The sequence below is a fragment of the Canis lupus genome, chromosome 3 (genome assembly GCF_048164855.1).
Source record: "Canis lupus baileyi chromosome 3, mCanLup2.hap1, whole genome shotgun sequence".
Classification (NCBI taxonomy): domain Eukaryota; kingdom Metazoa; phylum Chordata; class Mammalia; order Carnivora; family Canidae; genus Canis; species Canis lupus.
The window spans coordinates 63,803,313-63,829,979 of record NC_132840.1 but is presented as its reverse complement, the minus strand read 5'-3'; the positions used below and the strand labels follow the sequence as shown (position 1 = coordinate 63,829,979).

The 26,667-nt window shown below is 39.6% G+C and overlaps 1 protein-coding gene across 5 annotated transcripts in view; it reads left to right on the top strand.

The window, feature by feature from the left end:
• Nucleotides 1-26,667, top strand: part of GUCY1A2 (guanylate cyclase 1 soluble subunit alpha 2) — a 428,883-nt gene that overhangs the window by 21,449 nt on the left and 380,767 nt on the right. For 4 of the 5 annotated variants that reach the window (XR_012028569.1, XM_072821809.1, XM_072821807.1 and 1 more), the window contains exons 2-3: nucleotides 9,201-9,262; nucleotides 17,487-17,608. Coding sequence is in view for 4 of the 5 variants with exons in the window: in XM_072821807.1 (XP_072677908.1) it covers nucleotides 9,201-9,262; nucleotides 17,487-17,608 (184 nt within the window). In the remaining variant the exon portion in view is untranslated. Of the gene's footprint in view, nucleotides 1-9,200; nucleotides 9,263-17,486; nucleotides 17,609-21,977; nucleotides 22,059-26,667 lie in introns of all 5 variants that reach the window. The other variant, XM_072821808.1, reaches the window with a different exon arrangement.

Sequence of the window (26,667 nt, the reverse complement as noted above, 5' to 3'; positions counted from 1 at the left end):
CTGTGAAATGAGGCTTATTACTCCATGTCTGTCTGGTCAGCATGTTTCTTACCTGCTCAGGCTACATGATGAGCCAAGTCATAATTAAAAGTTTGCTTTCATCCACTTGGCATCAAAGCAAAACTCATGCCGAATTCTTCAATCCGGTTTAAGGAGCTGGCTCTCTGGTTGTAGGGTGTAGACTTGCTAGAGACACCTGATGCACCACGGCCGTTCCCAAGAGTCCCCTTTAGTCAAGGTGGCTGGAGAATTTCTTTAGTTTAGGAATTCTCTTTCTCCATGTGACAGAGGGCCAGTATGCCCCTGAACAGTGTTGGATAGTTGGATAGTTTCATAAACTATTCTCCTCATTTCTCTTTCCTTTGGGCTGCCCTCTCTAACTTTGCCCTCTTTCCCAGAGCCCTGTCTTCATCTCCTTTACCAATGTTGCTTCTGTGTCTCAGTGGCCCACTTTGCCCAGAGCTGCACGTTGGGCTGCATGATTGGAGTTAACTCTCTGTCACCCTTTTACAAATTAACGTTTAAGCTGGTGCATTTAGGGTTACAAAACATTTCCCCACTTTGTGTGTTAATTTTATAATTTAACTGTCAGGCAGGAAATATTACTTCCCTTATTTCCAGGCTCTTGTTGGGAAAACACCACTCTGTGGCTTCCAAGCACTGGAAACAATAGGGAATTCTTTGGAAATCCTCAAGCAGAAGGCTGCAAAGAGGTCGTAAAGGGCTAGAAATTATTTCCTGACATGAGGACTGTTCCTATCCGGTAGGGTATTCAGGAGTTGAAATGGCACTAATTAGCTTTGCAGCATCTAATTGGCATCTTCGGGCTGTGAGGCATGCCTGGCAACTGTCCTAGATGTTAGACATGGTCAGTTTAGTTCAATTTAACAATTTTTTGACTACTTGCTCATCAAGAGATTTGTTTTTCATAGAATCATCGTTTAACACATATATATGTATCATACTTTGTACTTTTATTTCATTTTGCCCTGAGAAGTAGTTGTGCTAGGAATTTCTCTATTTTATAAAAAAAAGGAAACTGAGGTTTAGAAAAATAAAAAGCTGTACCCAAAATCACACAATCTAGCCGAGTTAATTCCTTTCAACCGTAACCTTTTTTGTCTTGAGTATAGAAGAATGGATTTCAGTTTAGAAAAGCAGATTAAAAGCTTGGCTTTTTGGAGGCAGGCATACAGAGAGGAGACACATATGTAGACTTAGACACTACCTACATGACTTGGGCATGTTTTTTGATTTGTCTGGGGTGAGTTTCCTTCACATTTATAAAATTGGGGTGATATTTCTTCCTCTTGTATGGGATTTTTGTAAGGACTAAATGAGTTGTTGCATGTAACATGTTGGGCTTGGTGTTTGATACTTAGCAGTCAACAATGTGTTGACTTCTCTGACAATGTTTAATCCAGAAAATTTAGCATTATTTCACTTTGTGGACTGAGTCAGCCCTGGGCCATCTGTGAGATTCTGTTTGGTGTGAGGGTTTGGGAAGGAGCCACGTCCTTCCTGGTTTGTAGGACAGCATGATCCACTGCCCTGAGAAGGTGTCTAGAACCAGTACCATCTTCTCTCCATATTTTTATTCAGTCTACTTTTTATTCAGATGGCCAAGTGGACAAAGATGTGACCAGTCAAGCATGTTTCTCCCCAAATTACCCAATACAGAAGACAACAATCATATCAGAACTATTTAAATGAGAATAACAATTTGTGAATTTGGGAAAACAAAATGAAAATATTGTTCTCATATACATTACAAATAAATAAAGGAAACAAGGGATTTCAGATAGATACATGGAAGGCTATTTTAATCATCAGCAGAGCCAAATAAATTACTAATGGGCGAGAACTTGCCTGGGAGAAAAATCATAGGAGACCTAACTCCTTGTCTTGTTGGTGGCTCTTTCCAGCTGTGTAGCTGAGGCAAGCCACTTTGACCTCTAGATCTCAATTTTTTATCTGTAGAGTGTGGATAATTATTTCTGAGACTCATGAGGTTGTTGTGACTATCTAATGAGATGAAAGAAAAGAAAGTGCTTGGTAAACTGTGAAGTGTTATACAAACTGAAAGTGGTGGTGTTATTTGTTGAAAAACATCCAAAATTCTTGGATAACATAAATGTGCTCTCGTCTGAGGTAGGGGAAGGGCTGAATAAATCACCCTTTGGAGCTTTTTCAGTTTAAGGAATGTATATTTTCAGCTTAAGTGAGTATTGTTGGTATTAGGTCTTGTATCAAACTGAAATTCAATGGCTATTTTTGGAAAGGTGTTAAGATAAAAAAGAGGGAAATGCTTGGAAAGCAAACATACTTTGTAAAGGAAGACTTAATTATACCCTGGATTATATGGTAAGTATATTCAGTTACAATCAGTAATTACAATGATGATAAGCACTGTGCTTTGCTAATCAGAACATACTTCTAATAAGGCCAAGGTCATTATTTTGAATTCCTGTATGGGTCAATTAGCATAATGTCAGCCTTCACCCTAAGCTCTTGTGAGGTCACTCAGATGTGTACTTGTGTTCACAAGGAGAATAAAATGGAGATTGGAGGAAATCATGCAGATTTTCAACCAGTATGGGTAGAACTTTACTTTATAGTGCATCTTTAGTTTTTGCTTTTTTTCTCTTAGCACACTTTTCACTTTTGATTTTTGTGATTAATTACCTGGAGTGCCAGTTTTGTTTAGCAAATTACTGGTGTCATTCACTAGAAATGGTAAGGCTCAGCTTCCTGAGAGATGGTGGGATCTCCAGTATGATCTGACCCTCTGTTTTCCATTTCCAGTGCTTAACTCTGCAAGGCTTTACTTCAAAACGTTCCTGAGAACTACGAATTTCTTACTAGCATTTTTCAGATGGGAAAATAGAGGAATTTTTTTTTTTCCCAAGGTTTCCTACTCCCAGGTGAAGAGATTTTGGCTAATTTTATAAAAAGGTCAGTAGCACAGCTGGGCTTGAAATACAGAGGTCCTGACTCAAAGTTCTATATTTAATTTGCCGTCTATTTTTTTTTTCTTTTTTTTGGGTTTATATGTGGTGAGTTTAGTCAGAGGCTGGGAAAGTGAATATTTTGTCTGCATATTTAGCAAGTTTGATGATTACTGCAATTACATCTCTTTCAGAAGTAGTTAAGCCGCTTGTCGGAAGTGACTTATTGTTGTGACTAGTTTTATTAGTAATACCAATCATATCATTTGACCCATAGGTGTCTTCAGGCTTCACCATAAAGGCAGGGTATCTAACATTGTAATTTTGGTCATGTTCAATGATGGAATTTGGCATATTATCTCCTAATATGCAAAATGTTCCTACGTCCTGGAGAATGTGGAGGTCCCCTAGTGTGATATGGAGGCTGAGAAATGCTCCTGGTCCAAAGTTTCTCTCTCACTGATAGGCCTATTCACCGCAATCCCATGATTAGTGTTTCAGATCATGGTTTATCACGTAGGGAAGTTCATTTTTTACTGTCATCTACCTTAGGCCCGGGGATCACTTTTTTGAGGAAATGGAGGTGTAATTCCTTCTGAACACTATCTGAAATCAGGGTACTAAAAAGATTTACAATTTTGATGAGAAAAGGAAGGAGAATATGCACTGTTTTTTCTGGAGACCTGTTTAGGGAGTTTAGGTAATGGAGGCAGGGAATTGGCCCATCAGAATGCAGCATAAATGTATTAGACTCCCAGCGCATAGGAAAGGGCTGAGGCAAAGGAGGAGAAGAAGCTAATGGGGCGGATGGGGTGCCTGGGTGGCTCAGTTGGTTAAGCATCTGCCTTCAACTCAGGTCATGATCTCAGGGTCCTGGGATGAGCCCAGCATAGGGCTCCCTGCTCATCTGCTCATCAAAGAGTCTGCTTCTCTCTCTGCCTCTCCCCGCTGCTTGTGTGCTGTTTCACATTCACTCTCTCTCACCCAAATAAATAAATACAATCTTTTAAAAAAAGAAGCTAAGGGAGGGGGAGCTAAGTCTTGCATCTTAGGCAAGACTTCATGATTTTGCCTGTGGCTTTCTTTGTGTATGCAGGTTTGGTGGAAAGAATGTTAAATGTGTTCTCAAGAAGCAGACAACTAATTTGAATCCATGTGATTCTTTAATTGTATGTTGATATTAAAAAAGTGCTTTCTGTTTGAAGACAATTTCCTAAGGGTAGAAATGCTCTCTTTGCAAAAGAGGACTTGTAATGTCTCTAACTTTGGTTCTTTCTCAGTCAGAGAGTGATGATAACACCAGCCTCACTATTTCACTGGATTGGTGCAAGAATCAGTTGGGATAACATGTATTAAAAAATGTGAACTGTAAAGCGCTTAACCAAATATAGTTTTAAATGTTAAGTACAGTATAGGTTGGAGATTATATGCTTGGATTCTGGAGCAGATTACCTGAGACTCAACCCTGGTTTTGTTTCTTTTTACCTGTGTGACGTAGGGCAACACAAACTTTGTGTGTCTTGATTTTCTTATCTGTAAAATAATGACAGCTTACATCTCATCAGATTGATTCTACTCAGACCATTCTACTCACATGCAGTAAGTGTCATACTAGCTGCTATGTTATATGTATTTGTCTGTGTAACATCTAATGCTGATGTGAGTGCATGGGAGTGAATTATGTGGAAATTTAAAAAAATCCTATGTTTATGCCTCAAGCAGCATAGCTCTTTGTTTATCTAAGAAATTCATATTTGATTATAAGCCATTTATGACAGTTAATGAATGAATTGTGTTGAATTTGGCAATTATGTATGAACACCCCTCAGAAGCTTATTTCTCTTGATATATGAGTAAAGAAACTTCTCATTAATGCTGACTTATTCAGTTCAAGAAAGATTTGTAGAGGATTATGGTCTTGATCATCATGTTTATACCTTAAATGAAAGATATTCAGTCCTCACTGTACATTAGAAGCAACGGAGTCTCCCAGACGGTTGTATTGGAAAATTTGGAGGTGGAGCTCAGGTACTGGTATTTTTTAAAAACTCTCCAAGGTGATTTTAATGTGCAGACAGAATAGAAAACTACTGGCTTAGAGCATTATTAGTTAAATGTCTATTCATATCATTTAGTTTCTGACATTGATACTTAATTTTCTTGTATTTAAGTAAATAAAATGACATGGCTATTTACAGATATTTCTTTAAAGGAGCATGGATTTATTATTTCCATTAATTCTGTAGCCTGTGGGTCTGTGCCATAAAGCAGAAATGAGAAGTTTGTGTTTAAATTACCTGCGAGGTTGTGGCTATTTTTGGCATGATGAAGTGCTGTCAATATTAAACAGTGTAGAATCCCAGAATGTTAAAGGTGAGAGGAACCCTCAAGGCATCTAGTAGAAACAGGGTGCACTTGGAAGCCAGTCCTGGCCTGCCATGGCCGATTCACTTACCAGCTTTGTGATTACGCCATATTTACTTAACCAATCAACTTCTTAATCTCTAAAATTGAGGTGAGTGTGTGCTCTACCTGGTGATGATCGTGTTTCCTGCACACACATGCACGCATCTGGATTCCTTGCTCCTGCCTGGTCCTGGGATCCATCTGGTGCAGATGGATCCAGAGCAGGGCTGCCTCAGCCTGCAGGGGCAGCTGCTGGGAACTGCTTCCTCCCACTCCTCGGGGACCACTTCTCCGGCTCTGTTGGGACTGTTTCATGGCTGGCTGTTTGGATCCCATGACCTTCCAGGAGCATAACATTTAATCTGTGAGGGTCAGTACTGCTGGCCAAGCAGAGTGAAGCTGTACATGAGACTAGAGATGAAGATGGCTTCTTTTGGCCACTTGATGGCAGCTTTCAAGTACCTTCTGTGTAAGGACCCAGATGGCTGCCCTGTCTGTCCAGCTGTCTTCCTGTCTAGTGCTTCTTCCTATTGAGCAGGGTTCTATCTCTATCTTAGTTTGGGGTGAGCAGAGAAGAATCACAGATCTCTTTGATTGTCTTTTTATGAAAGGAAGTGTGGGTTGTCTTTTTACCCAGCCTTGTCTCTCAGATCCTGCAGCATATGGTTAGAAATTTATGAGGCCACCTGATTCTTCTGTTGCACATTCTTTGTGTTCTAGGAAGGAGGTTTGTGGCTTTTTATTCCTTGTAGAGCTTAATTCCTGGGGTCCTGACCTAGCTGTGGTGCCTCAGTGCCCTTCTCACTTATAAGCCTGCTTTCTAGGTCTGTCCTCAACCTTAATTTTCAGAATTCTGCTTTTATCACCATCTCTGGACTGATCTGAAGTTTTCATTGGAAGTATTTATACTTTCTGCTGCCATTTTAAAAAATTGTTTCTTCTGTCTACTGGAATTTGCACCAGCAGTAATAGTAGATCTATTGATTTTTTAGGTGATACGGATCTTGGAACATTAGGCTTGCAGGGTAGATTACCAGACTCTTGAGGGTGGGAGCCATGTTTTTCAGCTGAGCATAGTCATAACTATCATTTTTTATGTATTTATTATGTATCTACTGTGCACCAGAGACTTTGCTTTATTTCAATTAATTTCCATAAACATAATGTGTACATAAGGAATCCTATCTCAGAGAACTTAAGTAAACTGCCCAAGGTCATCTAGCTAGTGAGTCACAGAGCTGGATTTTGAACTCACTTTGTTATTAAATCCCCTTTTCTAAAATCATGTTTCTAACCACCTTCTTAAAAGAAGGAAGGGATAGATATGGATAAGAGGAATGGGATTGTGGCCTGTAGAAATGTTGAATAGGGGACAGGTGTGGAGGAGAGAATATATATATATATATATATAGAGAGAGAATATAATTTGCATATCTACAAAGCCCCTATTTTTCCCCCTAATATGCCGCCTTGCATCACCGGCAGACATGGACACTATGAAAGGTACCCTATGGCTCTTAAGGCAGAAGTTGCCCCTGTGGAAGGCTTTGGCCCACATGTGGGTCTTCGTGTCTTGCTTTTTTAATTCAGATCAGAGAGGCCCTAAGATTTCGTGAAGATGTCTTCACTGGTAATCAGAGCCATTGGGTGAGCAAACAGGGAAACTCTGAAGAAGATTCAGTGAATCCATGGTGACAAGATGTTCTTAGGGAGTCAAGTGTGTGTGGAAGTCAGGCGTGGCTTGCTGATGATGAGGAGATGCTCTGCCCTCAGCCTCCACACTTGTGGTTTAGACCACCAGGACATGCCCACTGGCTTCAGCCACCAATAGGGCCTGTATAAATGCTTTTCCAAGTTGAAGCTTCGTCAGATATGTCCAGAGAATGTTTTCCTTTTAATGTATTTGGAAACTATAAATTTAACTCCTGCTGGGGAAAAAAAGTAATTGCTTTACAAAAGGAAAAAAAATACACTCTTTCAAAGTCTCCATGCTTCTTACAAACATGTGCTTTTTAATGACTGGGAAATTCCTGGTGCAGGAAAAAAATGTCCTTTTGTACAAATGAGGTCATTTTGGTCTTAACTGGCCCTGTGCACTTGAGGTCCTGCTTTCTGTTCCCTGTTGTGTGACCAAAGGTTATTGGAAGGATAATCCCTCTGTGCATATTCACTGCTTTTAGGGCGTGTTGCCAAAGAGAAAGTTATCTTAGCTCACAAACTGCCAAGCCAGTGCTGGAGACCCAGATCCCAAGGGTACTGAGCCAGTGACTGATAATGACTTGGTTTGGGTTGGCCCTGGGTTGAGTTTTTAAAGGACACTTCTCCCGTGCGCTAGGATTGCTGTGTCTACTTGTCCTCCTTAGATTTCTCAACAGCCCCATTGCTTCTTGGATTAGACGTGATTTTCTTCCTTAGATACATTCTATTTACTCTGCTTGGATTCCATCCTGAAGAGCAGAAACATCTGACAGTTTGAAGCTTCCTGTTCATCTTTTTGACGTGGTATAAATGAAAAACAGCCCTGGAAAGTATTAGCCCTATACCTATTTCCTTGAACATTTGGAGGCTGATTCCTCCTAAAATTAGTTTCTGACTTGGTTTGGCTAAAGTGAAGCCTTAGATTTGCTCAGTGAAAGGGCTTTCCTAAGTGGTAGCATAGAACATATTTCAGTGGATGCCCTTGATTTAATCGAAGTTTATTTTCTTTTAGCTCTAGAATAACCCTTTCCAACCAAAAAGGAGGCTAAAACTTGGAAGAGTATTGGGTGGGGAGGTTGCTACTTCTGTCCTGGATGTTTTCATAGGGAGGTAAACAGGGAAGGACTTTAAGAACTTGGCCAACAATGTCTGTAGTCTTTTTTAAATTACTTTTTTTAAATTAAATTTAAAATTTTAAAGATAGCCACTTTGAAAGATTAGGGGTGGGTAATACACTGGTGTTTATTAACTGCTTGTTAGGCACCAGCGCTGTGGTAGGTCCTTCCTGTAGGAGACCTTTCTAGACCTCATCTGGGTTTGTGTGCTTAATTAGAGGCAGTCCATGAGACTGCTAAACTACCAAGCTGCCTCGCATGCCGAGGCTCTGCATTAGAGTCCTTATATTCCCCTAAAATTCATCCATGGCTATAATGAATCAATCGTTTGATGAGCCTGTGACACATTGTGCTCTGCCCAGCTGACTGCATTTTTATATTTAAAAAATTCACTCTTGCCACTGAGACTTAGGTTTTCACCATAATTTCTTAATTATATCTATGTTCTGGGATCTTTACGGCTCCCTGGGTCAAGAAACTCCAAGCTCAGGCTCTGTTGCCTAAGTAAGTCTAAGAAAAATGTCTTGATCTGGAATTAAGAAACTATCTTCAGCTGTCATGAAGAGGGAAGGATTATGCTGTTTGGTCAAGAATGACTTAGGTCTTTGCCTATTTCTTGTCCAGAGCACTTGTGGCCGCTCCAGGGGGCTTTGGAACCCTTGCTGGAACCCTTGCCTGGGAGGACTCCTTGAGGGAGTCAGGTTTGACCTGGGCATGGCCTACATTTCCTTCAATACACCTCCCCTCTATTGCCCACAATGCCTTGGTTTATTGTCGGCGACTGGTACTAAAGAATTGGGAAAAATATGGCTAAGAAATGCTATCACACTTGAAACCGAGAAATTCTGGGTAATTGCTGAATGCCTCTTAGTTCCTGTGGGGAACATACATGGCAAAATGCATAATGGGTTAATATTGTAAAGTGAAAATACGTATGAGATAAATCAGAAGCTCTGTATCTGTCTCTGATGCTCAGAATGGGAATGGCACTGATTTGCTGATAATATATTTTATTATTATTGTTATCCTCCAGCCTCAGACGATACAGCAGACTCTCAAGAGGACACTGCAGTATTATGAGCACCAAGTTATTGGGTAAGTAAAATGGATTTTCATCATTATTTGGGGCAAATTAAAGATAATTACTCAAACATAGCTAGCTGTTGAACATGTGGTTTTCTGCCACCCAGATGGGTCTTATTTCACACTGGCGGTGCTCCCAATGTGGGGTGGGGGCTCGTTGGGACCCCTGCAGTGATTTCCTTTTGCCTTTTGCTTACTTGCATTTAACCCTTTTAAATGATTCCCTTTTGGTATTGCCTTTCTTTCCTTCTTCTTCTTGTGTTCTTAACCTCCTCTTCTCAACCATTGAATCCATTGCCCTGGGAATATGGTAAGGTTTAATGGTACCAAAGGAGAGGCTTTACAAGAGATTTTAGAATTCTTTAGTAAAGTTTACTCAAAATCATTACAAGCCTTACAGTTCAGTGAGAGGCATTGGTTTCCTTAGTGTCACATGCTACATGGTTTTCCTTAATCTTCTGTTTCTTGACATTGTGGTGATATGAAGTAACATAAGAAGACAAGATTGAGAAACAGGAGCCCAAGGCCTCACAGGCACATAGAACTTTAAAGTAACTTTATCTGTTTTGCAAAGGATGATGGTAACAACTAATCGAGGATGAGATGCATGGATAAATGAGGTCATTTCAATGAGCATATTCTGTAAATAGAAAACTCCAAATAAGTGTAAGGTATGCCTTTGATTGGCTATGGCAGAAAAACAGTTGGAAATACAGAAACCTAAATTCACTTTCTGATGCAATCTAGCTTAAAATGAATGAATTAAACTCATTGACATGAGGGGCAGTATGTATTTTTAATTTATATCTGAATGTTCTTCTGTATGCGTGGCAGCGATTTATTTGTGTAAGATTGTAAGAACTTTTGAGGAGTCAAGATTCAAACCCTGGTACCTCGTGAAATGGTGTCGAGCATCCTTTAACACTTGGGGCTAATAGTCAATGCCATGGGGAACAGGGATGTATTTTTGGCTATTAGGATGTAGTGTAATTTTTTTTTAAACAAAAACAGAACAAAAGAAAATTTAGTGGAAAAATAATCTCAGTATCTAGTACAATGCCACATACTTCAAGTGCTTGATAATTATGTTAATTGTCATTTCAAAGGGAATTGCTTTGAAACGTTTTCACATCAATCCTCAAAAGTGCAGTACTAGGAAAAGCATATTATTTAAACTTGTGAGATGGCTTTTAGTTTGAGGCCATTAGTGATTTTAAATGGTTTATCCTAACGGAGGTAGATGATGTCAAATTAATCTCTCCCCATGTATTCTAAAATAAAACTTAATCACTCTCATTGGATTTGCTGCTTCCACAGTGTGACATTTGGATTAAATTAGTCAATATAGGGCAGCCCCCGTGGCTCAGCGGTTTAGAGCCGCCTTCAGCCCGAGGTGTGATCCTGGAGACCCAGGATCGAGTCCCATGTCAGGCTCTCTGCATGGAGCCTGCTTCTCCCTCTGCCTGTGTCTCTGCCTCTCTCTCTCTCTCTCTCTCTCTCTGTGCCTCTCATGAATAAATAAATAAAATCCTTAAAAAAAAGAAAAAAATTAAAAAAAATTAGTCAATATACTGAGAACAGTTTCCTGTGTGTGGCGAGCACTACATACTTGTTTGCTCTTATGTTTATTATTTTTAATATTTTAAAGACAATACCAGTAATCAACCACAAAGCATTTCCTGGAATAGTGAATGCCCTCTGTTTTGAAATGAAATCATAACTGATTCAGTTGGAATGGGGATGTTAGAACTATGCAGAAGAGGTAACTAAACAATATTACCATAATCAGCAGAAAATTCTTTTTTTCCATTAGCAAGATGTGGTTCTAAGCTGATGGCCAAGAAAAGAATCCTTGAGACGTCTTTGGTGCAAAAAGGTGGTTTTATTAAAGCATGGGGACATGACCCGTGGGCAGGAAGAGCTGTACCCCGGTCATGAGGAGTGGCCCATTTTATACTTTCAAGTTGGGAGGGAGTTAGGGTGAACCTAAGTCTGTAAGGAATTTTGGAAGCAAGGTATCCAGGACCTTGCTGTTTCCAAGGGGACTAGCTGTTGTTGGGAAAGGGTCATTTATTACTGTCTTATAAAACCTGGGTCATGAGACCCTTCAGATGTACATTGGTGAGTTATATGCTTAGAGGATGATCACCAGCATGTGTCTCAGGGGGGTGGGTTGAGATAAGGGAAGTTTCCAAAGGAATTTTTATATGTTAAGTAGACTTACAGGGTCCTGAGGGTCAGGCTATGATTGCTTGTTGCCCTTAGCAAAGTGTTAACATGGAGGCATCTGTGTTCCAAGGCAAAGGTCACTCTGCCTGTTTCAAGGGTATGTCAATGAGCTGTCAGTCATAAGGACATTTAATAATTTCTCTTCTGCCTTTGTTTCCCACATCAAGATGGAGTTCTCTTTTATCTAAATCACTGCTTTAACACTCCTGTTAACTCTATGTAGACCTAGCCTGTGGAGATTCATGGCCCCAAAATGGTCTTTTCTAGCTCTACTTCTTGCAGACATAGTGTAAAGAATACAGTGCCTGTGACTCGGATGTGAAGAGGTGACTCAGTGTCTGGCTGGTTCCAAAGAGCCCCGTGAACACATTTTCACCTGGGTGTGGGCTACCTTCTGAGGACTTCAAGTACCTGTGCTCACTGCCCTTATTCACCTGCATGCTCATGAGGAGGACCAGTGGGCTGTCAGAATTGTGACGTCTGCTTTTCTGACTTTGCCTCTCCCATCAGTCCTGGTGTCCCTGTCCACCACCCTCTTGCTATTTCTCCTTGCTACTGAAACAGGAGAGCATCTTCTATGACTAGCACTTGAATTAATGTATTCACACCTGTGTGCTGTTCCTCTTAGGAAGACACAGTTTAAGGCTTTTTATCTCTCACTGAAAAGGACGGTGTTTCTTCCAGTGAAAGGGATTTCTAGCAATTGGTAAGAAGTGCTGAGTATCAGTTTACGTATTTCTGGGGGGCAGAGGGAGGATGGGAAAGAGGTGGTTTTCCACATCTCTGAAATAGGGCTTTGCCTAAAGTTTATCAAGTCTTAGGTGCCTTAGGTTGAGAGGACGAATCAGGATGGATAACAAGGAGTATAAGCTAGCCCTTTTTATTTTATTTTTTATTTTATTTTTAATTTAATTTTTATTTTTTAGCCCTTTTTTAATTAAAACTTTTTTCAGTTGAAATAAAAAGTTATTTAAAAATTTATTTCTTATAAACATCTATTTAAAATTTTTATTTATTTAAATAAAAATATTTAAATTCAGTTAGCAGTGTAATATTAGTTTCAGGTGTGCAATATAGTGACTCAGCACTTCCCGAAGTCACCCGGTGCTCATCCCATCTGGTGCGTTCCTTCACCCCCATCCCCCCCCACCTCCCCTCTGGTGACCAATAGTGTGCTCTCTGTAGTTCAGAGTCTGTTTCTTGCTTTGTCTCTCCCTCTTTCCCCTGGGCTCACTTGTTTTCTGTCTTCAATTCTATATCTGAGTGAAATCATATAGTTTTGTTTTTCTGACTGCCCTATTTCCCTTAGCATGAGACTCTCTAGCTCCATCCATGTCCAGAAGGGTGCTAACCCTCCTGCTCTTATTTTCTTAAGTCTGAGTCTAACCACTGGCCTCCCAGCCTCCCTCTCTTCTCCTTTAAAAGTGCCCTTGGACCCGCTTTATTTACGAGAGCCTTAGAATTGTCTGCTGCTCCTTGATGCATGCTTACACCAGTCATTTGTAGAAATTCTGAGACTTTTTTTTTAGTCTCCAAGATGTAGACTTGAGTGCAGGGAGCAGCTGTTCAAAGGATCACACAGATGGAGGACTGGAGGGAGTAACCCATGGAGCCTCCATCAGGGAGTGAGACAGTCTCTCTGTGCCCTAGGAACTTTGTCTTTAAACATTTGTTCTGTTCCTCAACTTGTCTGTTCTCTCGTTCACTGGTTTATTCATAGAGACCATTCAAGTTGTCTCTACTGTCACTGTGGCTTCCAGATTCACCCCGATCTCCTTTTACTCCTGTCTCTCAGCATTGTATATCCACCACCACAAAGTGATGAAACGAATTAGACCATGCCACTTTCTCACATAAGGCTGCTGGGCTCAGATGTTAATGCGCATTAGGATCACCTGCGGGCTTGTTAAAACCTAGATTGTTGGACTCCACCCCCAGGTCCTCTGACCCCATGAGCGTGAACTTTTCCTGTAACCTGGCCTCTGTTCACTTCTCTGATTGCATCCTCTTCCACTTCCCTTTTTTGATCTTTGTTGGCCCCACTAGGCATCTGTGGGTTTCCCAAGTCCCGCTTGGCTTCAGGGCTTTGGCATGGACCATTCCATTTTCTTGGAATGGTCTATCCCCAGATGTGTGCATGGATTACTATTTTTTTATACGTTCAGGTCTCTGTCTAAATGTCATTATCTTGAGAAAAGCATACCCTGGCTACCCAATCTAGAGAAGCCCTCCATCCCCTACTTCCATCTCCAACCCATTTTGTATTCATTCTTCTTTGTTATTCCTTTCCATAGTGCTTATCATGGCTTATGTTGTTGATTTATCTAAATTATTTACCTCTATCATCCTATGCTTTTGTAATTGCTTGGTTCATAAGAGGGACTCACATGTTCTTTTGGCGGGTGGGGAAGAGTGTGAATAAATTGAAGAATTGCACCCTGGAGGTATATACACAGACGTATGGGTAGAGTGGATAAAAGGGTAGATTAGGCTTGAAAGTGGGTATAAAAGGAGGGTTTGACAACTCTCTCAGGTCCATCATAGTTCTAGTGCCAAGAGCCTTTCCTGTAGAGCATAAATTTTACTGATTTATTAAGTTAATGTCTCATTTATGCTTAATGTTCTGCTGCCGTGTGTCCAATTGGCTTGGGGTTAAGTTTCTTATATTTTTAAGATTTTTTATGTAAACTCTGCATGAGCTCACTCACCTTCACAGTGTTCTGTTCATGCAGCATAGTCTTCTTCCTTTGTTGTAAAATATGGAAAGGGGCCACTGAGTATACATCTTTGTGTTTGTGTCTCTGTAACTCACGCTTCTAGGGGGTGGGCTCACTTCTTGGACAGTGTGGGCTGGAAAGAACAGTGGGAGACAAATGAGGTAAGTAGGAGGCAAACCAGGTTCACCTTTGGAATTGAGAGGCACCGGGATTAAGGAAAGTCTGGTTCATGAGGACTTTTTCCTCTGATGTTGTTTTTATCATTATACTGTGTCCTTCTTCCTCTCTGTGCATCTTTGTCTTGTACTTTAGAGCCGAGGACTGAGAAAATGTGCCTTGGAGTAGACATACCACACAGCAGATTTACTAGATCTCAAGTCAGATTCTGCCTTTGAATGATTTAGGGCAGATGACTTAACTTCCACGAACCTCCATTTTCTCATTTTAAAAATGGTAGTGATTACAGGGTTGGTTGGGGTGAACTTAAATGTCGATGATAACGTCAGGTCATCACATAAAGTTAGTACAGTGCCTGGTACACAAAGTAATCAATATGTTCATTGAATCACTATTATTGCCACTATATGTCAGTGTCTGACTCTCCTGCATCCTTGCCCTGTCCTCTTGGAGTCTGTAGAAGTTTGCAATCCTTTGTTTACCATCAGAAGCTAAACATGCTCCATTTGTGTTCTAGCTGCAGCTTCTTGTTACAGAGAGTTTGGATTTTTTTTTCCCTTCATTTAAATTTCTGCCTCGAGAGCATCTCCCCCAGCCACCCTCACTCGTGTTTACACTATGTGACTCCTACTGGTCTGTAGCTCCCGAGGGTGGATTACCAGCACAGTGTAGTCAAAGCAGAGATGTCTTTAAATCTGCGATTGGAAAACATGTGATAATCTGGCTTCCTGGGATGTCATGGTCCATCATTATATATTTTAAAAACTGAAGTATGAATAAATATATATTCAGAATCATGCCACTCATTTTGTTCTTTTTTTTTTTTTTTTGGCCAGAATAAGCATCATGATGCTAATAGGTGGGACTGCTGCCAACCTCCTATTAGTTTGGGACAACATTTCCTATAGTCATCTAAAATTAAATTCTGTTATTCCAATTATCACCATGGGCTCTGTGTTTGTTTTGTACAGCCAACCTTCTGTTCTTTTTTTCTTTGGACAATTGAATAGGAATTAAGCTACAGTAATTTCCATAGAACATGAGAAGTGGGTGAACCCTAATTATTCTGGGAAGCAAACTTTAATGGTATGATTTATGCTGTCGTGGTCAGATTTTTGCGACTCTATGTTATTTTATTTAAAAAGTGATCTAGCTTCTTTTTCCTGTATTTACATAGACTATCTGAAAGAATAAATAAACACAATGTTAGATAAAAGGTATTATCTACTGATTGATCACTTTTTTGAGAAATGTACTGGGCACTCTATATCTCTTATTTTTTTTGTAATTCTGACCATCTATTTCCTAAGATCATTGTATAAAGCTCATTTTACAGAAAAAGAAATTGAGGTTATGAGAAAAACTATTTTGTCTTTATATTTCCAGTTAAAATGAGGGAGCTAAATTTTACAAATAACCCTGTATTTGTTTTTAATATCTGCCTTCCCCACTCCACCTTTTATTGAGTTTCCTACCTTCTGGGAACTGCAGTATTTGCCACCCTGGCTTATTGGAATCTGATCTCCTTGAGGTGTGCAAACACGAGGCCCCATCAGTTTTTCTCTCCAGTCATTTCAAACATGTGAGAATGGGTCCTCTTTGATGCTAGCTTGGGCAGATTGCCCTGATTTCTGGGAACTTACAGGGAGTCTGAAGTCCACTCCAGACAGGTTCATATCTTTAATCCCATATCCACTCTCCCCCTCCTACCTCTCTCTGCCTGTGTCAGGCCTTGGCCTAAGGCACTGGGAACGCAGTGTAGAGGGGGTATCCTGCGTTTTTTCACTCCGAAGGTCCAGGCCACCCCTTTCTGTGTATTGTTATGAGGCAGGAGTAAATGGAAAATGGCAGAATCCTTTTTTGATTCACCGATGGTTGTAATGGTCCTGCCTACTCTGTGGTGCCCTCAGTGAGGTGCCTGTATGAGTTCTGCCTTGACTGTTTCAGATGCTTGCACTCTTGGCCCCGCGGATTGCACTCCAGTCTTGCTTGTGGGGTCTGTCTCCTGCTGGCAGCCTCCAGATGGGGAAGGCAGGCAGAGGAGACAGTGGAGACATGTCTCTCTTTCCTACCATCTCCCTCACCCCTGGGAAACTCCTATTTTTTGCCCAATGGAGGCATCGTAGGCTGCTCCCAATTCTCTTCTTTCTTTTCCCTATTGATAACTCTTTCTGAAACCTTCTCTCTCCACTCAGGAATTACACTACCTCAGCAGACATTCATGGTGGAATGCAATACCCAGGGAGTAATGACAACAGCACTATCTTCCTAGACCAGTTATTTACTCTTCTGAGGATTGCCTTTCAAATTCTTTTTATTCCTTTGCTTCTGTCAGCTAGCAGTGACTCTAGTACTTTAAGTTCTGATGAAAACAGCTGCTCTTGGGGAATGCCTGTATCATCTTCAACCTTGGTGCCTTAGCTTTAATCCAGGGGCAACTGGAGAGGTTCCAGGCCACATCTGATGACACAGGCATTTTCTCATTCTGTCCTTGCAGAAACTCTGGGGGTGGTGGGGTGAGGGGCGGGGGGAGGATCTCCATTTTATGAGGGAGGCAAGTTAGGCCCATAGAGATGAGGTCACTTGCCCCAAGTCTCATAGATAGACAATGGTAAGACCATGATTCAAGTTCTGTCAGACTCTAAATACTTCCTTAGCTAATTTGTTATCCATGCACCCACATTGCTTATCTTCTCAACTGTGAGGGAGGTTAAGACGTGTCTACTTTTAACACAGTGCTAGTGCACCAAGTAAGTACTGTGAATTAGGGTGTTTGCTGGGTATCTTCCTTATAGGAACAGATTACCTGTGGCTTTGAAGCACATCAACAAGGAAACACTTGGGAGTACAAACTGATGGATATTTTGGTTCTCTTCATTTATGTTTGTCACATTCAGTTTCTTTATCAATGACAGCCTCCAGTTCCCAGCCACACGCCCAATGCTGATGTTAGTGGCGGCTTATGCCAAAAATGGTGTCTAAGGGCTTCAGTTATATAAAAATGCGATTATGCCAGGGGCACAGACCACGTGTGCTTGTGTGTGTATGCATACAAGTGCATTTGCAGATGCTTTAAAAATTTTCTCCATATGCTAATTTTGTTTTCTTCTTAGTTACAGGGATGCAGAAAGGAATTTCCACAATATCTCTAACAGATGCTTCTATGCAGACCATTCCAACAAAGAGGAAATGGAAGACATCCCAGGAATTCTTCAGTGCACTGCTAATATACTCGGTATATTAACTACATATTTATATGAGAAAATGAGAGGAAAGGGGAAAGTACTAGTGATCGGAGGTTTAGAAGCCAAGGCAAATGAAGAGTGATTTAATTTTGACACTCTTTGAGATGTTTAAGTGCAAATTACATGCATGCCATTTACTTGGAGGTTGAAAAACATAATAATGAGAATGCTCACATTCCAGGGAATCCTGGAATTCATGTGTTGGTAATAGCCTCCTGTGATCCATATTTTTCTGGCTCTTGACCTCAACTGAAGTTAGGGATCTTCCTCTCTGAGCCCATACTCTTATTGTTTCTAATAATATTATCCCTCTATTATTTGTGAGAGGCCCTGGTTGGAGCAGGAGAGTGGCTCACATATACTCACAGTAGACTCAACAACTCAGAGGCGGTGAGGGAGCTCATCTACTGAGGTCTTTGTGTGTGTGTGTGTGTGTGTGTGTGTGTGTGTCTGTGTCCATCCATCTTGAAGATCTTAGTATTTATGACAAGGGGAATGTTTCTGGATGCTCCCAACACAGCTAAGGAGTGATGTTTTAAGCCACTGAATCATGTTGCTTTAAGGTACCATGAGTGAGCTGTGCTATCTTACTATCCGATGTCTTGGTGTGTGAGAGCTATATTGACTTATACTCAAAGTAGATATCATCACAGGGATATATTTTGCCCTCATGTCTAACATGGGTTTTTAGTAAAAACAAACAAACAAACAAACAATAACAACAAAAAACACAAAAAGTTCTTTCAATTTATTTGGAATCCTCCCTTTTCCTTATTACTCAGAAGGGGATTTGTGGGGTGGGTAGGGACAACAAATCTTAGTGATTGACTCCACATAGAACTCAGAATCCCCTCTCCCTCAGGATTAGATGATGAAGACTGAGGCAAACTTGTTTGCCTGACTTTCTTTACCCTTAGAGTAAATGGTTTCTCTGGAGATGTCTGAGTCCCTCCTACAGATTCCAGGACCTCAAACCATGAGTCTACCAGATTTTTCTAAATCTATCTGACCCCTTTTACACTTGAGCCTTGATGACAGCTATCCATTGGTAATGTTCTCATCCTAGGTAAACACAAAATTCTGTATTAAGAACATGGATCTTTTGTGAAGGGCAGTTTGTCAATAATACAGGCAAGAGAGTGATGGACAGTGAAAAGGAAGCCCAAGGACTTACCTCAATCTTAGTGCACCTGCAGGGATGTCCTTTTACTCTAGTAAACTTAATTATTATAGAAGAGCAGGGATGAGAATAAATGGAGGTTGAGACTGGGCATTACCCAGGAGCTCTTTATAGCTTTCTGATTTTTTATTTTCAAGAATTGTGCATCAGTTGTTTTTAAAAAGACCAAAATAAGGTTGCTAACTTTGGCAAGTAAGGATAATTTGTTAAAGTGATAATGTTTTCATGCCACCATTTTATAAAATAAGGGACATTTTAACTCCCCGCAAAGGAGACCTAACCTCCAATAAATGATGGGCATTTAAATGGAATAAATTTAGCTCAATGACAAAAAAAAGAAAAAGAAAAAAAGAAAAAACTCAACTCATTCTGTAACATTTCTCTTGAGATGCAATTTTCCAGGGTTGAGGTGAGAGATGTTGCCTCACTAAAGGGATATATAAGAATCTTGGCAGACAGATGTTTACTATTTTGAAAAGCGATTCTTTACTTACTCAGTTTTTAAATATTTCACTGCCCCTCACATCTCCTCACCTCCTCCCCACCTTGCCAATGAGAGGGAGTAGAAAATGTTCATGATAAATCTATGAGGAGCGCTAAAGGCTTCTGAACTGATCTGTACTTGGGTGTGCCCCAGTCCCACAAACTGTAGATCCGACAGCTGGACACAGTAACCACCAGGGGAAACTGTAGGCCTAGTACAGCTTCGTTGCCTGTCAAGATGCTGGGAGTTGCAGATCAAATAGTGAGTGAGATCTGCTGTAGGCATGATGCTACCTGGTGGTATTAGGGGAAGAGTGCTTTTAAGTGAGGTGCTTATGATTTAGAAGGTGACTCTATAACAGTGTTTGGATTTCATGAATATTAAGTTTCTCTAGGCAAGAGAATGGCAGGATACTAGGGAAAGTGGTTTTAATGAACAAGAGAAATTAGAGTTTATTTAGTAATAATGAATTGTTCTTAAAATGTAAAAAGGATAATCTCATAAAACTTTAATTTTTGAAGAATAAAATGAAATGCCTGCCATGTGTTGATCAGCGACTGGCATGGATCTGACAGGTGATTATATACCTAAGAGGTAGCTGTTCTCTTTTGAGTAATGTCTTTCCATGACTCTTTGCAATATAGACTGGCCAGAGATAAAAGTAACAGCTTTACTGATCAGAGTCAATGAAAGCTTTGTTTTCAACAAGTCACTGAACTATGATTGGTCTCGGCTTGCTTAGATTTTCTCTTTTAAAATGACATTTAAATCCTCCTGTGCAATCATTTGTGAGAATGCAAGAACCAATCAACTCCATGAACAGAAAAACATGACACGAGAAAGGAAGCCATCTTTTGAGTGAGGGAGTTTGGCCTGGGCATAGAGAGTCTCAACCAGGCTCAGAGAAATTTTGATGCCTGGAATCCTTCCAGAAGGTAATTTTCCCACAATATGATTTATATTCATTGCCTTTGGGGAGCATGGTTAGAATATGGGTAGATTGGGGTAGGGAATACATATTTCTATTGTCTTCTTAATCAACAAGGAGGTTGTGGTAGAGTTGAGAAATATGTCTGTTCACTCATCTCTGGGCTACTTATGTTTCATCTATTATCAAGGAAAATTTAAAGTCTTTAGATCAGAAAATAGGACCAAGGAAGCCATATTTTCTTCTTTCAAAATGACCATACCCATCAGCTTAATGTGTACTCCTCTCAAGGATTTGATCATGTGCTGGCTTTTTAGGTTGAAGTTTGAGTTGAATGGTTGGCCTGCAGTGAAAAGATGGACCTGAAGAGTGGGAGAAATCTTGCTGTGGAAAACCAGTTTGACTTTTTGTCCTACATATGTTGTCGCTTCCTCCTTAGGACTCCCTGGAAACACATGTGCATTATAGAGTGGTTCATACCCCTACTAGTAATGGGACAGAATTGTTTCCAGATCAACATTTTGCCATTTATTTCTCTTTTGTTGGCTTAGAAACTGGTTGTTGCTATTTTTTGTTTCATCATTTACAAATTAGGGATATTAAAGGCAGACTGCTCAGAGTCATCTATTCACCTCCTTTTGGTGCTCTGGCAGTCCCTGTGGTTAATGCAGGACAGTTCTCCAAAGAGGCTTTTAAACTCTGGAAAAGGCTATAGAGAGATAGTCATGAACTCTGCCCTCCCTGCTGGAGGCTTTCTGTGTTAAATTTATTGCTTTACTTGGGATATGTTTTCTATTCACCAAAATGATCTAATTTTAGTTGTCTGAAAAATTATGGCTTTTCCAGTTGTAATCTGCAAAGCCCATTTTTAGATTCAATTAAATAGTAAAATGCATTTATGTTCTTAGGTGCAACATTGAGTATTTTCTCGGATGTTGTAATGTTTGAATGGTACAAAGGAATATCTGTGAGAAAGCATTAAAGGGTCAATATCGTATTTCCGTGTTTGTTGCCAAAGTGTTACCACCTGGTCCTGTGGCTTGGCCTTAGGTGATGTTGGGGGACAGAGGGAGGAGGCAGAGCTAAGGGAGGACAATACATTGCACAGCTTCCTTACAGATTGCAATGCAAAATAAATGAGGGCTTTGGCTATTTAAAGTGGTTTGTTTTCTTTTGGCTTTTTCTTGTCAATCTAAGCAGAGTCTGGGACATTCAAGATATGCTTGACAACAGATGGACAGACAGCCCAACTGCTTCCGTGTGCTCGTGACCTCCTCTCTTCAGAAGGGCTCAGTGGTGTGTCTCCCGAAATAGACAGGGTGCCAGGGCTTTGATCACCTTGGAGCAGTGCCAACGCCACAGCCCCCCTTTGAGCCTTGGAGATAGAAAAAAAGAGATGTTAACGTGGTGGCCTTAAGTTTGGTCCTGTACTCTGATGGGGTTGTTTCATTTCTGGCCAGTTTTACTTCTGTTGAGGGGTTTTGGGTGTGGTGGTTGTACAGCATCTGGTGCTGTAAGATGGAGGAGATGGTGTAGGAAAGGGGTCCTTGCACAGTAGGATGGAAATCAGGAATGAATGCTCTGTGTAATTCACTTATTGGTGATGGAGAGCAAACTTGGGGTTGCTGTTTCAGGAAGTACTGATTATTTACAAGTATTCACAAAGTTTAGTTGCATGCTGCCTTTGCTAAGTGCATTTTCTCTCCAAGTAATTGCAAGGACATGAATGGCGAAAGAATATTCATTCAAGTTTTCTCTCTTTTAAAGGTTGCTGTGAGAATGGGGCTTTACTGTCTCCAAAAAAACCATGGCACATCTCAAGTCGGAATCAGAGTGATGTCATGGGAGGTATTTGTTGGGAAAGTGCTAATGAGGAGGGTGGAGGAGCCGGCCTTTGGGACTTAGACCTCACAGCTTCTTCCTTCCTTTTTTATTTTTTGTCTAAAATAATCTGAATGTAGAGCTCTCTATATAAAAGTGCCACCCATTCCAGAATCATTAGCAGATATAGAGCTTTTTTTTTTTAAAAAAAAGCAATAATTTGTTGTTTATATGTTAAATTGCATATGCTTTTTGGCTTATATCATTATTTGGAATGTGCATTTAGCAGACTTCTAGTTAGCTTTACTTAGGGTTAAGATTACCTTGGGGGTTTTCTTGGGATAACTCTTGCACATACTCCAATTCACTAAACAGTTCTATGTTTAACATATTTAGAATATTGGAGAACTAGTTGGTGCAATAACCACTTACCATTTTCATTGATGAATTAAGATCAATAGCAACAGATAAATAAATTCTACTAATATAATTCTTGTTCCTGTAAACTGGTAACTGATAATTTTTCTCTTTAGTTGATTTAATTTATTTTAATTTAATTAATTGACTTAATAATGGTATTATAATATATTAGTGGTTCGGAGCTAAAATGATCCAGGCTACTTGGGTTGAATGTGCAGCTCAGCTACTTCATGACTGTATGGACTGGAACCAGTTACTTGATCTTTCCCATACTTTGCATTTCTCATTTTGTAATATGGTGCTAATAGAACTGCATACCTCCTGCAGTTGTTAGGAAAACAAAATAATTGAATTTATATAAAATACTGAAGGCAGCCTAATAACAAATGCTACACAAGTGTTTGCTTTTAGTATTGAATATTCACATAATAAAGTTTGCATCAGCCTCTGAGGTCTAGATTGCTCACTTTTGTGGGTGAGGAAATACTTTGAAATGTTAACTTAGGTTTCTTTGTCAGTGTTGGATGAGAAGCCACAGAAGCAGGATTTCAACCCAGATCAGTCTGATTCCAAACCCCTCTCTTGTCCTTTCCAGGGCTTTGTGATGCCTTCCAGAGTCATTGGACTGAGACTGACTTGCCATCACATTTCTATTGCTAATTGCACAAGTCTTTCTGGGTCTGTGAACCGTGCATATTTTACTTCGTTTATTACTATTTGAAAGTGTTCTTGGAATATCTGCTTGTATGTGACAAGTAGTATCCCAAACGTTTCTCATTAGTATTGAGGAGAGCACAGTTTCTTCATAATTTGGATCTTTTACAGTTTAGAAATGGTACTTTCCTTTCTTGTGTTGGCAATGCAAATGAAAGGTGATGTCTTTGTCCTCACGACACAAACAAGGTTTCACAGTTAAGCTGTTATAAACAATATGCCAATTCTGTTGGCTACAAGATTTCAAACTAATCTTGGTACTTAAGTGGCTTAATATGTTAGACCTCGTGGGTGGGGCACAAAGCCTCTAGATGGTTGTATTCTCATGCCACTGATTTTTTCTTTAATGGATGTTGCCTTTTAAAGTTTAGGAACTCAGTCATAGTATCTCATTAGGAAAGTTGTTATAGTATCTCATTTAATAATGAATTAACAACATAATTCCTAGCCAAGGTCTTGAGGAGTGGGTCTATTTTAGTTGGAAAGAACTTTTGTTTTCCCTTTTCTGCTTGCATACATTGCTCGAAGTGATTAGATATGGCAGGTAGGTCTGAGAAAGAATGAGACCGCTCGGGGGGTGGGGGGAGGTGGACGGTGGGGGACACTAGCTCCAATATGTGTAAAATAAATGCTTTAATAGAAATGGAAACTTCACTCATGTAGATCAGTTTTAAAAGATCCAAGTATGTTGAACAGAGATGTGAAGTGCTTTCTCTCCTCCCATACATAATCTTTTTTATTTTAGGAGCATTTTCTTCTGAATCTTTTTATTTTTATTTTTTTTATTTATTTATGATAGTCACAGAGAGAGAGAGAGAGAGGCAGAGACATAGGCAGAAGGAGAAGCAGGCTCCATGCAGGCTCCATGCAGGCTCCATGCACCAGGAGCCTGACGTGGGACTCGATCCCGGGTCTCCAGGATCGTGCCCTGGGCCAAAGGCAGGAGCTAAACCGCTGCGCCACCCAGGGATCCCATTCTTCTGAATCTTATAATTGGCCTTATCCCATTTGGATTTCTCCACACTTAGCTTCTTTTCCTTACTGGAAAATCATGACTGACATTTTTATTCATTTTTCCCCCCTTTTTTTTGTCATCTCTGTTCATCTCTATTGCATTGTCTCCTAGCCACTACTAATTTTGCCTGGCACTTCTTTGTATGGGAGGGCAAATTCTCACATCCTAAATTCCTCAAACTATTGTCTTTTCTGAATTTTTCAGTAGGTAGGCTTTTGTTTTCCTTTTGTCCTTAAATTTTTAAACAAACTTAATTTCAGTATAGTTTTAGATTTATAGAAAAGTTGTGAAGGTAGTATACAGAATTCTCATATATTCCATACTCCTTTCTTCTATTGTTGATATCTTACTTTGGTCCCAATTCATGAACCAGTATCCATACATTATCACTGACTAAATTCCATGCTTTATTCAGATACCTTTGGTCTTTCCCTGTTTTCTGTTCCAGGATCCCACTCAAGATACCATATTATACTTAGTTGTCATATTTCCTTAGACATCTCTTTTCTGTGACAGTCTCAGAGTTTGCTTGTTGTTGATGACCTTGACAGTTTTGAGGAGTCCTGGTCAAGTCTTAGGAGTTATCTGATGTGTACTTGACACATGCCCATAATTGTGTGTGTGTGTGTTTTGAACATTTCCTCCCTTTTTAGTGCTATGAGATGCTCCAGGCTCATCTTGTGTATTTTCTGCTCCAGTCCTAGAGTCAGCTGTTTATCTGAGGAGTCATGGTTCCTTTTATTGGAGGATAGTATTAGAAACCAAAATCTGACAAAAAAAAAAAAAAAAAAAGAAACCAAAATCTGGACATTAGAAGTACTATTGCTATTGGGGTATTCTTGTTTCTTAGCCCTCTCGGCTGACAGAGCAGGAAAATACATAGAACTCTTGTGTATATGCCTGTCTGTAAATATTTCTCTATGTGTTCTGCTACATCAATATTATGCTAAATGTGAGTCCATAGTGATCCAATCATATGGATCATTCTAACCCTTTCCCCTTTCCTTGTCTATAACCTCCTACTACACCATTGAGAAACTTGGCTCTTGTTAGCCATCTCATCTGTCTAGCTAATTGTTGGCTTGTAGTGTGCAGGTATAATTGTTTCAGAATTGTTAATATGTATGCCCATGGGGGAAATTTTATCAACCAGAGTGTAGTGTTAATGTACATTTTTGGAGTATGAAGTTACATACGGAGGTTTAGAGACTCCGCTCATTTCTGGTGTTACTTAGGTCCACATCTTTCTCCTCCACCACTTCCAGTGAGGTGTTTTTCATATATTTATGATACAGTTATATTATTTTATCACATTCTTAATTCTATCATGTAATTCTTTGATATCCTAAATACATATATAAATATACATATTATATATGTAATATATAGTTTGCATACATTAAAGTTTACTTTTTGTGCTGGAAAATTCTATGAGTATTGATAAATGCATGGTATCACCTATCTACCATTACAGTATCATATGGAATACTTGAGATGTCCTAAAAATAATCCCCTATGCTTCACCCATTCAGCCCTGCCCTCCTCTTTGCACTAAACCCCTGGCAAATACTGATCCATCTGATCCATTTGCCTCTTTGTAGTTTTGTCTTTTTTAGAATGTCCTGTAAATGGAATCACACAATTCTGAAACTTTTTAAATTGGCTTTTTTTTTTTTTTTTTTTTTTACTTAGCAGTAGGCATTTAGGATTAATACATTACTTCAGTGGCTTTAGAGCTGATTCCTTTTTTATCTCTGAGTGTATCATCATACATATATGTCACAGTTGACTTATCCATTCATCTATTGAAGGACAACTTGTTTGCTTCTGTTTTTGGTAATTACAAATAAACCTGCTGTAAACATTCAACTGCAGGTTTTTATGTAGACTTAAGTTTTCTAATTAGTTAGGAGTGTGATTGCTACACTTTGTTAGTTTTGTAAGAAACCACTAACTACTAAGGTATCTTCCAAAGTGGCTGTACCATTTGTTGTTTATCCTATCCAGAAATTAGTATTTTCAGGTTTTTTTTTTTTAAAGATTTTCATCCTTTTAATTGCTGTGACTTTTCCCTTGAAATTTTATTTTATTTTATTTTTTCCCTTGAAATTTTAATAAACAGCACTTGCTGTCTTCTCAACATATACAAAGGAGAGTTAAGAATTTTGGTTTTCTGTTTTGTCATTCCTTTTCAAGATCTTATGACTGAATAGACACACTGCTTGAAAAATTCTTAATCATGGCAGAAATTGTCCATGGTACCAATAAGTAGAATCTTTTTCTTTTATTTGTTAAAAATAAGTTCCTGGAGCAGAGTTAGTTAGAAATCTTTTAGGAATTTGGTGTAAATTAAGTGACATCATGTAAAATCCTATTTGTTGAAGGTGTTCAAAATTGAAGATACTCACAAGCAGTCATAATATCTTATGTGTCCCCAGCTCCCCAGAGGGTTGTAGTTTGAATTCCTTTCAAAGCTATCTGTGGCCA